At 39.4% G+C, this 12,299-nt stretch overlaps 1 protein-coding gene across 1 annotated transcript in view; it reads right to left on the bottom strand.

Annotated features, from left to right (window-relative positions):
• The window catches only part of KIAA1549 (KIAA1549 ortholog), a 140,085-nt gene that overhangs the window by 33,090 nt on the left and 94,696 nt on the right, over positions 1-12,299 (bottom strand). Inside the window, exons 8-9 of the mRNA XM_086886289.1 lie at positions 10,947-11,124; positions 8,618-8,802 (exon numbers count right to left, since the gene is read on the bottom strand). Coding sequence (XP_086742415.1) covers positions 8,618-8,802; positions 10,947-11,124 — 363 coding nt within the window. The remainder of the gene's footprint in view (positions 1-8,617; positions 8,803-10,946; positions 11,125-12,299) is intronic.

Below are 12,299 nucleotides of genomic sequence, written 5' to 3'. Positions count from 1 at the left end.
CAGAGTGTCATTTTCTTACTCAGCTCATTTCTGTATTATCATTCCAACGTACCTTTCCACATAAGTACAACCTTTGTATTTTTATTTGCATTGCTCTCCTTTGATATAAACCCCTTTGGGATGATGGTCAGGGGCTGCCTGTAAAGTAGGCATACAATTTATATGTGTGATTCAATAACAACAATGAATATCTGATTTAAGACACAAAACCCCTTCATTCATGAAAAAAGCATATTAGAAGATCTCATAGAAGGAGAGTTCTGAGTCCATAGCCACCTTCAAAACACTGAAAAAAGACCCATTTGTATCTCTTGAGGTCTTTTTGTGCCATTGTGTCTCTCTTCTGACATGGGATATGATGCAACCTATTTGTACCATAAGCCAAACTTTTTCCAAGTCTACTTTAAAAAAACCCCAACACTAAGCATCACTGAGAAATGTGCAGAAGGATTCTTTCATTGTTGCTGGTTTAGAAAATACATTTAGGGACCAAAACAAAAAAGTCTCTAATTTAAATACCTTCACTTGTTAACACTTCACTTGTTAACTTGTTTATAGGTAAAAATAAGTGCATGTGCAATGAGAGCTCCCTGTATTTATTATTTCTTACTTGGGATGCCACCACCCTTCCACTACAGACTGTGCCCTCTATGGCAAACCTCGAAGCAGAATTTTGAGACCCGAGGGCCCAAAAAAGAGGCTGCATGTATAAAATATCATCCATTTTCTTATTTTGGACCAAGTAACTCCATACAAATTACATTTCCCATTTGTCATCCCAACAGCACTTCGGTCAACTATTACCATTTCTGGGAATAGGTAAAGCAGCAGAGCAAACCTGTCCTTGGGGAAAAGAAATATGCTTACATTTGCCTGGATTTCTTGCATCAAGTTGGGAAAAAGCAGCACACTCTATGGCCAGCACTGGCACAGAAAATCAGAACAAGCTGGTGTACAACCTCTGGTCCTTCCTCCCTCCACTGCAAAGTCAGAACTGCATCACTGCTTACCACCAAACAAATAGTAAGGAAAGCAGGAATCCCACAGAAAATAGCACCTCAAGAATTTTGCTTCTGGAGTAGGATTAAAAACAAATAAAGAAACCCCCAAACTTACAAAACTTTATAAAGCCTGAGATTCTCAAGACACCTGTCCTGAAATATTTTCTTAAGACAGATTCTTCTCGTGGATTTTCATCATCCCTCTTCTTCTCCTTTGTGCATTTCTTCCTGCCACACTAATACTACCATGACAGCTCAGTAAATTTCACAAAATACAAGAGGGATCATGTTGTTGAAAGCCCATAACTCTGAGTACATATATGCCCACAGGCTGCTGAGATAACTGCTGTAACAGGCAGAATTTTGTTCCTGAATCACACACAGTTTTAGCTTTCCTTCTCAGACAGAAATGCCGCTGGGTGGATACTATCTTAATCATAGTTTGTGAGGTTCCTTTGCACACTGGTTGGATGGAAGTGTCAGGCATAAGTTAGAAGAAGATTGGCAACTTTATACAATGGACAGGTCACTGCTGCCTCAGTTTCACCAGATTTCCATCCCTAAGTTATATTAAATAATTACTCCTCTAAGGTCACCTACATAACTCCAAGACCAACTGCAATCTCTAAGAGAGATAGCACATAAAAAAAATTACAAAGTTAGGGAACGCTTTTCTCAACTTGTGAAGCAAACAAATACATTCTTACATGGCCCTCACCATCTGCACAGAGCATATAGACAACATAGTCAAAAACCACATCCTCTACAAATAATGAGAAAAGTGCTACCACTTTTAATTAAAGACTTCCAAGATAAAGCATAGGTCAGCAATTTTCATTTATTTTTTCATGCTGGTATTTTGTTGTGTTCAATCATTCACACATTTATATACCTAAGAGGGGTTTAACATACACAGAAAGTACATTCCCATATACTGCAGAAATATTCTGCTTGCTGAAATGAAACTGCAAGTTTCAACCACAAGTGGGTAGCACACTAAAAACTTAGGCAATAATGATTTAATGCTGGTGCATTTCCATGCTCCCAAAACAGCTAGGTTCTATGGCAGAGTCTCTATTGTCTTTTGTTAAGAGAGAAAAATTTATTTCCCCAGTATTGATCTCGGAGGTTTATTATGTTTAGCATGGCACAACATCTACCTGTATCTTGAAAACAGATTCTTTTTGTTTAACTCCTTCTGAAAAGTAACCACTATATAAACATGACTCTATAAATGCACTGATCACCTACATTTTGAATGGCATATTCAATTCTCCTCCCCCCCTCTCAAAACGAATTGAACAGAATTAGAAAATGTTCATGTTATTATTCAAAGTTGCAAATGCCAGTTCAAAAGAAGGGATTAGAAACCTGGGGCTCCTCTGGCTGGAAAAAGATGACAGAGGTAGCAATATGACAGAGGTCTATAAAATCAGGATTGGCCAAGATGAAGTGCCTAGGAATCAGCTGTTCCCTGCCCCCTCCAATACAAAGACTAAGGGGCATCACAGAAAACTCAGAAACAGCAGGATAAAAGCAGGGTGAAACAAGATGATGTAGCATGTAGCATGCTGTGGAAATCCCTGTCTGCAGCTGAGATGAGTTCAGAAGGACCAAACAAGTTCATGGGAAAGAAGTATGTTGAGGTTTGATGAATATCATCATTTCCTAGATACAGTCCTTGAAGCAGAAATAACTGGAGGCTGAAGAATTACTCAATGCAAAGCAATCCATATACTTGCCCTGTCCTTCTCCCCTTCTCTAGGCTTTTCCTTGTGGCATGTGGGTTAGCTGACCCTTTGGAATGATCTCAAGACAAATACTCAAATGTTTCTAAGAAAGCAGATGGAGACATTTTACTTTTTATACCTATTTGTATAAACAATATATCTAAGTGTGGTATTTTATTTCTACCATTTGTCAATAGTTAATCTTCATTACAGAAGAAGAGTTACTACAAAAAAGCTCTTTCAGAGGAATTGCATTCAGAGAAATGTATTGTTGAGGAGTAATTAAGATGTTGAATACTGCATCCCTTGTTAGAATCCAGCTATTGACTCTGAAGGAGATCCTGTATGCCATCCCCAAAAAGACAACAGTTTGGATAGTTAGTCAAGGTAGCTATTAGAAATGAATGGTATTTGTTATGCAAACATGAATCTCTTGCATAAACTCATGTCAGTTTTCAAGTAGTTTTTGTAAGATTGGTGTCAGCTGCCTTTCTTAACATGAGTCTCTTTTGACGGAATTTTTCTGCAATGCAGAGCTGTTGCCTTGACATTATACAGATGAACAAAAGGATTACAGGATGTCAAAACATCACAAGAATTCTTTGCATCAGGAGCAGAAGCCTAGTATTTAGCCTCCAGCAGGGCTGGCCTCTGATCTTGGGAACATCCAAGAGACAGTCTACTGACTATACAATAATAAGCAAAATTCTCAATTCAGAGGTGTTAAAGTTACACCTGACACATGACATTTGGATATCAGCTATTCCTGCTTGGAGGGGGTTGAATAAAAACCCATCCAAGTGCCTCTCAGCCATCTTGCAGGAGGCATGACTCATTACCTGTGACCGTGAGTGGATTAGAGCAGACATGCAAGGGCTGGTGACGGTCCCCAGGTGATGATGACATTACAGCTGAGCTGTGCTGGCACACGAGGCAGACTGGCAGCACTCCAGCTCTGGCATTACCTGAGCTGCAGCTCCAGGAGAAGGTGCAGTACATTGTCCAAGGCTTTGTGGGGACCAGCACGCTCCACCTCTGCCACGTGTGAGCACACACAGGAGGGACACTGGACCAGAAGGACATGATCAGCTCTCTAAGAAGCACAGTGGCATGCAGAAAGCTCCAGAGAGGAGTGACATCTGACTGGAGAAGCAGGCATTCTTTCCCATGGGTTTTAGGATGCACCCTTGGATAAACAAGGAACTGAGCATGCCACTCCAAGCTATCACTGCAAAAGCAATGACTTCAGCACACCCAGCATTTACAGGAGAGCACCCAAGACCTTCTATATAAACTGCCAATTAGTTTGTCCAGTTCTTGCCATTAGGGCAGGGAGCCTTCATTATTCCCTGAACTATTGTCTATAGCTGAAATTATCTCTGAGAAGTCCTAGGAAGGGATCTGACACTTTTTTTCAAACACTTGTACAGAGAAGGGGAAGGGAAACCCCTAGAGAACCAGGTTCCATTTTAATTTTTGGATATCCGCAGAGGAAGAAATAATACTGCTGACTCTGCTTCCATTGTGGATAACACATAAAATGCTTTTTTGCTCTCTGGGGAAGAGGAGAGAAGTGGTTTTGCACAAAAACATCAGAAACCCGGTACAGGTGCAGTGTAAAATGATGGTTTGGGCATTAAAGAAATTTAAGAGTTTTTCATGAAGAAACCAATGGCAAAAATTCAGCTACCCACAAAAGGCACAGCTTCTTTGCAGGAAAAAAAAGCTTGGGAGAATGTTATGGCAGATATAGGCAATGGCAACAGAGAAAAATCTTGTTATTTAAAAACACCACTTGCGCATCTTTTTACTTCATAAGGCAAAGACATCTTAATCCAGTGCAACAACCCAGGTCACATCAAGGTGAATTTCCAGCAGGATGCTATGGCTTACAGAACAAGTCATGAATATTTGATGTGCCCTTTAAATATCTTAGTATCATCTCTTCAAAAGAATTATCCTTGCACAGCCCAATGAATCTTGCATAGATTCGTTGCTCTCCCCTGTTTCCTTAACTTAACTCTCCGTTTAAAAAGCATAAAAATAACTTTGATCTAAGCATGTTTTCCCATTTAATCTCCACCATGGAGAAGGAAACCTAGCATTTTACAGGTATTATTAATCCTGTTTTGACGCAAAGGGATGGATTAGCAAATCATAATCTCTTCAAGATCCTTTATTTTTTCCTACTTTATGATGGAACCTGGTTTTGCTAGTTAGTATCAGTCCCCACAGAGTTTTCTTTCCCCTGTATTTATGTTGATATTCACTGAGGCAGCAGCTAAGTAAAAAAATCCCTCTCTATACCCTTTGCAGGAAGTGACATTATGAGCCTTTTTAAGCAAGATCCTTGTGTCATCCTGTCTGTAAGACACTGATCCTGTAATGAAGCAGGAAGGCCAGATGGAAAGAACACAAACTGGTGGGGTGGTACATCCAAGGTGGACTGTGTATACAGTCCACCCTGCCCGTGTCATAATCTTAGAAGAAACATTATCCTTGCTATTATCTATATCAGCTTTGAGAATAAGCTGCCCTTGAGGGTAGGGCCAAGCAGCACATCTGGACACAAGCCCAGCTTCAAGGCCACTGTGGCACATAAATATTGATGCAGTCCTGGGTACTTCTGTGGACTTGTCACCATAGGATCTGGGCATTTTTCAACCCAGCCATGTCCACTCAAGTGGGAAATCTGCTATTACCGACCATCACAAGTGAGGGACTGTGACCCAACTATTCTAAAGGGGTGTCCACAGAGCATTTAAGGGACCAAAGCTAGTTAGCTGTGCTGGCACATGATATGCTGGCAGTTTGACTGAATTGCTGTGTAGAACAGCTACCTCCTGACCCTCCCCTCACCCAGGTGTACCCAAGCAGCCATACTCCATACACCCAAAAGTCACGTAGGGTCTAATTGCCAGCAGATAATTGTACTGGGTTCCTTCTTCAGAAGGAGGCTGTGAGGTTGTGAAGCTTGTGACTTACTTTTAATGGTGGCCATAGGAATACAGAAATCATACCCACTCTTTAAAAGTAAACCCTTACCTGTAAAAGATTAAAAATAAAACTTATACTGTCTGAGTGAATACTAAAGCACTTCAGGAAAACCCAGGAGTTTCAAAGCAGAATGAAACAATTAAATGAAATAAGAGAAGAAAGGAAACATGATTGAAACATGGGTCTCTAGAATCCAGCAAAATCTGTAGGTTCTAAGAATCTCTCTGAAGAGGATAATGCAACTTTGTAAGAGAGATCCCAACTAAGAATAATCCTGCGCAACCTGTCATTTATGCCATTTACAGTACATTTACAGAGTTCTCTCTCTCAATGTTCCCTTTAGTCTTGTCTCTGTCTCAGCATGAAGAAAAAAAGGCTTTTCCCCCTCACTCCCAAGCCCATTCCAGGTTTTAAGTCACAGGTAACATAATTTGCTATCAGCTATTACTGTAAATTCTAATGGATTATTATGCTGCTGACTGAACTGCTATGTTAAAATGGCTAACTGAAGACACTGAAGAAAGACTGGTGACACCCCTGGAGATCCACCAGAGCAGTATGATATCTGGTATCAGCTGAACAAGAAACAGGTGTCTCAGTTTCTTATCTGCCAATCAATACACATTTTCAAGCACAAAACACATTACAGACTTATTAAAAGGTTGAAAATTATGGCCTTCTATTTCCAGTATGAATATGCCATACATATGCTAACGAAAAACTGTATTTACATGAATTTTTTGTTAAATATTAATGGAAGTGAGAAGAGCTAGCACACTATAAATGCATTTTTATGTTTTTTATAAATGAAATACAGATTCCAAGAGAAAAACTCAGATCTTTAACCTAAATATCTTTCTATTTACAGATGTAGTGCATGCTTTCACCTTCTTTCAGTACCAAGGTCAAGCTCTGAAAATAGAGAATGGAAATAACTGTGGCTGTGGTGAGGAAGAGGAAGCCTAGCTCATTTTTATGGAGTTTATTTACAGACATAAATCCCTGGCCACATGATGACACTCCTTTGATCACTTCTTTGCATTTACTCTAATAAAAGTATAAAATACACATGCAATTTTAGAGGGCAGGATCTGACCAAATGTCCCTAATAATTTGTATGCTGTTTTGACTGTCTGGGGATCTTTGGTGGTAGTTAAATATGCCCTAGTCCAACCTGAAATTCCAACCTACTGTTTGAAGACATGAAATCCAAATGACAGCTTGATGGTAAGGAAGCCAGAGTACTGCTTTTATTCTGGACAAAGGAAGAAATAGTTTGCAAAGTAGGTTCTTCCAGTTGCTTGATGTGCAAAGTGATAAAAATTTAAGACACTTTTTATTGCCTTACCTCCAGTGGCACAAGGATTGAACTAGATGTCCTTACTGGTTCTTTCTAGTTTGCTTACAGCGACTTTCTCAAAGAAGGCAAAGTGACAGGTTCCCTAGGCAATCCAAAATGAGACTTGCATATAAACAAGTTTGAGGCTTCTGACTCATGAATGATTAAGATGAAGAATATTGTGGAAGCAGTGGGGAAAAGCAACTGAACTGTTTTCTTAAAAGAAAGTAATTATATAAAAGGTGTTTCTGGCCTTACAGCCAATACGACCCAACTGATTCCTAACAAAAAAAAACAAACTTGTGATAGCAGAGAGGTACTGAAAATGTGATGAAAGAGTATACCAAGGGTATTGGTCCTCTCTTGCTTCTTTTGTATGACCCTTCTTAAATTAGTCAAAACTACTGAGGGGAACTTCCTCAGTCAAAAAATGTGTGTTACATATTACCACAGCAGAGGTGAAACAAGATACCAGGGGGTGGTGTTCACCAAAGGGTTGCCACCACTTGTTGCCAGCCTGCATTCTGACACAGGACTTGCAGTCACAAGACAAGTGGAAGTTACTATTGATTTGTTCTGACTGCTTTGGAAGTGCAAGCGCTTTCTGTTTCTCTCATCTTTCACATCATTAATTATCTTGAAAGAGAGCATGGTGTACAGACAAGGCTTGTTATGGAGAAAACTGTGTGACTGAACATGAGGCCACAGTGCTGAACATGACTGCACTACCACAGGATTAGCACAGGCAGATTATTTTGCCTTTATTAATGCCTCTGAAGATATAGTGAGTAACAAGCATTTCTGACTCACACAAGTTCTCTTTGGTTGTAAAAAGAAAGCAACCTTTCAGGCACTTTATCATTCTTTTTACCAAATACATCCTTAGTGGAAAGCCTGTATCACAATTTTTTTGATGTATACTCTTGGGCAAGAAAAAGACAAGAGTACTACTGAATTTCTCACTGTCCTAACCAACACTGGCAAACAAGCTCACACAGATCCACTAATTAATGTTCTAGCATTGCAACAGGTTCTCACAATTTCAACAAAAAGAGTCCTGGGAGAACATGGAGCAGCCAGGATAGGTTCTAGCAAATTCTAGTTCCAGTATGACATATGATGGGAGGTGCACTTTAGCTGTCAGATTTGGTTAACACAAGCTCTCCAAAGAAAAATTCAGCCTTCTGGGGAAAACAAGGTCAATGATTCAAGACTCAGCCAGTACATTTCTTCTTATTCAGTCTCAGCCACAGCCTTGAAATGAAGTGATAAAGAAAGGTTCCTTTCAGCCTCAGTGCCCACATTTCAGAAGGATGGATCTATCTAATGCAGTATCAAATACCCAGGAGTATAAATAAAACACTATGGGAATCTTGAGTTCAACTATCATTAGACTACTTTCCTCCCTTTTTTTTCTGCCTGCTCTAAGCTGGAATGCTCTGAAACTGTGTCTACACATGCTAGTTAAGGATGCCAGGTGTTCCCCAGAGTCTCACACTCGTTTATTCTCAGAATACTGAAGCTCCTCTCAGCACAGCTTCCCCTTTTACCTTCTGTCGCTGCTGAATGTTGCTCACTGTGTCTGGCTGAAACTCCAGCTTGTCTGTTCGGCAGAGTTTCCAGTATAAAATAATAACAATCAGGAGCACCACGGCAACTGGGACTGCCACCCCAACAATAATCCAGAGGTTGCTGTTCTGTGTCTCTGAAGTGGACTCCCTCAGCTTCTCCACAGCTGTAAAGTTAAAAGGAAGACAGCAGTATTACGTGGCTGTGTTTTAAACCGAGGACATTTCAAGGTTATGTATTTTTCTGTTGTAAATGCCAGTTAAGGAATTTATCAAAAACCAGCTGCACACCACAGGAAATATCATAACACTATAAGTTAAGGTATGGCATGCTCAGGAAGCATGGGGCAGGAGATCAATTGTCCTGGCCCACCTTCAGAAGACCTGTGTTTAAAATACTGATGAAAATGGCACTTCTACCATATCATCCTGTAACCCAAAACTAAGCTGACATAGTGAAAATTGGTCTAAAAAATTGGTCTAAAAAAATTACCACTAGCAAGGGTAAAACAGACTTTCCAACACTGCTGCCTGTTTCCTGCTTTAGGCAGTACTACCAGCTGCCTCTTCTGTTTAACATTTTGTTATCACAAACAATTTGAACCTCCTCCACAAGGTGTATAGTTTTGCACTGGTGATTACTTTTTTCATCTCTCTGTGTGAGATCCTTTAGGCCCAAGCAGAAAACAAAACTGCTGGAAAGTGTAATCAAACAAGTCATTCTTGTAAAAAGTAAATGGAAATAAATGACAAAACTTTTACTTGCTTATTTTGCATAGCAGTTAATTATGGAACTGAAAACCATAGCAGTAATACATTTCTAGTTAAACTGACGCACCTTCTAAAAATTATGTTTTCAAGTTAAAGAGAGTATTTCTATTTCTTCTGTATGTCATGTTATTAGAAGCCATTCCAGTGATGAGCCTTGAACTTAAAGGAACATAGAATTCTTATATTTTATACATCTAACAGCTTATTACTGGCATTAAGTTTTCTGTTATAAAAATAACCTTTTTTTTTGTCTAGTTTCTTCCAAGAGAAACATTTAAAGATTTTTATGACTCTAACTCTTAGAAGAACTTTCTTATGACAGGACAAAGATAACAAGTTCCAACATGCACAATAAGCTATGAACACTTTATGAAGTTTTTGCAACATTTATCATTTTTGTAAAGAGAATTTATTCTTGCAGTTTTTTTCACTTCTATCTAACCAGCGTAACAGCCCATTAATGGATATTAAGCAGATGTATATGAGCTACTGACCTATCTGTACACAACTGTTTTAATAAGGGACAAAATCTAGAAACACAAACAGATGGAACAATTATTACTATTTTCTTTCTTTACTTTCTGCAGAGAATTTTAAACATCAGACACATGCTTGTTCTGTTGGCAAAATACCCTGTGGTACCATGTAACTTATGCTTCCATATTGCACAGAAATGAGGAAAGGTAATTAAGCATTCATACCAATGAGGTATTTTGCAGCTCATACTTGCCTGTTCCTAAGATACCTTCAAGTTTCTTTCCTAATTGTAACACGGAATTTGGAGTACATATTCTGTCTCACTACTAACTTATTTAATTTATATATAAATAGGTTAGTTATTTATATACCAAGCATCCTAAATAAAGTAATTATATGGCTTTACATGACCCATCCTATATATTCTGACATGTATCTAGGGAAAAAATCACATTAATTCTATATTATATTCATTAAAAAGATCATATTACATATGTATTACCGACGGACAAACATGAAACCAAGATCAATCATATTCAATGGAAGAAATAAATGCCCCAACTACCCTTAGTGTACACCTTTCAGAGAAAAAGTAATTCAGACAAAAAAGCAGTGACTTGTGTTAAATTATGACTGCCATTACTCAGCTAAAGGAAACACACCAAAATGCCCTCCCATCTCACAACTGTGGGGCTTGTGCAAGCTCCTGGACAAGACAAACTGTAAAAAATATTGGACTAGCAGGATGACATGGAAGTGGCAGGAAGCTCTTTAGTCAGCACAGTACTTTCCCAGCACAAGCATGGAATGAACACAGTGCGGCTGGACTTAAGGACCCTCCTGCAACCCTCAGCTCAGCAGGCTCTTCAAGAGGCAAAACAACACTGCACAGCTCACTGGAAGGCTGCTGAAACTGATTTCCTCAGGAGCATCAAAGCTGCAGGACTCCAAGAAAAAAACCACTGCAGCAGTGGGCACCGTGCAGTGCCGTAACCTCCGAAGATGAAGACCCCCCCTTCCTGTTTGCCTTTGCTGGCACCGCTGCGGATTTGACAGGGCTTACGCTGGGCAACGCTGCCTTCAATGCGGTACCCCAGGATGATGGCAGCCCGCTGGATATCGACTCTGTTCATCAGGTCTGAGCACTTCAGAGCGCTCAGTCTCTCCCCATCCTGGTCCTCCACGAAATAGATCAGCTCCACGGGGTTATCGACACCAGCTAAGCGTGACACGTTCACAATCTGGAAAGAAATGGCAAAGCTTTTACACTTGAAGTTGTATTTATTTGGAGCTCCCATACATTTGGTCTTTCAGTTCATACTCGCTCTCCTCTATTTTAACTGAAAGGAAAATTTTAGCCTTATAAAGGAACATGTATTTTCCTTTAAAGGAAAATATATCCCTTTTAAAATACATTTTTATGGCAAACCTTCCCTTTCCCCCTGCCTTCTTGTATCATAACCATGTACACATCTGGTAAGCAAGAGAACTGCTTTCACTCTAAAGACATCAACAGTGTGCCAGCCTGGAAGCCTCTACTGCCTTCAGCAATTTTTGTTTAGAAGATGTGTGACTGCACTTCTCCCTTCTCTAAATACCTACTCTAACTTTGATTTGTTATTCATAACACACACACACCTCTTTGCTCCAGTTTTTCTAAATGTTAAGCAGCTACACAGGCAAATATTCTGTTACCATCAAATAAAACTGTTTGCTCTGTTTCAACTTAAGCACTTGCACAGCCACCTTCATCCTCCAAACAGCTCCCCTTGGCATCCCCCTTTCCTCAGGAAGGAATGTATTTGACGCTGTGGGAAGCAATTCTTCCTACCTACATCTAAAGACATTAATAATCAAAAGAATGCATGCTATGAGGAAGCCCTGTAGATACTCTCTAACCACCAAACATCCACATTGCATATGAGAACCACATAACTTTGAATTCCTGTAAAATTACATCTTTTTTATATAACAACTCCCCTCTGTTTAACCATTTACCATATAATGGTGAGCTCTAATAAGAATTAGGACAAAAAAATAGTAGGTGGTATTCTATCATGATTTTTTTTTTTTTTAAAGGGTTTGAAGAGCTCTGGAAGGAATTGACATAAATAGAACAATGTATTTTACTTCCTTCAGAAATTATCCTTCTGCTATAAAGTACATATTTAATAAACTATAATCTCCAAAACTGCCCATAGGCCTAAAGTAAAGCAAAAACGCAAATGTTTGCATGTCTGAGGCTTACAAAAGCAAATCTTTGTAATGTTTCCTTCCTAATTTCCAACTAAACAAATCACGCTGAAGAAATGAAGTACAATTTCTAGCTCAACAGGAATGATGTTCTGGTTTTGGGAAACAGCAACTCAACATGTCCTAAAACAGCATTTCTCAGGAATGGTAACAGCAGGATCTA

The sequence above is a fragment of the Cyanistes caeruleus genome, chromosome 4, assembly GCF_971803275.1.
Source record: "Cyanistes caeruleus chromosome 4, bCyaCae1.hap1.1, whole genome shotgun sequence".
Lineage (NCBI taxonomy): Eukaryota > Metazoa > Chordata > Aves > Passeriformes > Paridae > Cyanistes > Cyanistes caeruleus.
This window is presented reverse-complemented; position numbering and strand designations above follow the sequence as displayed.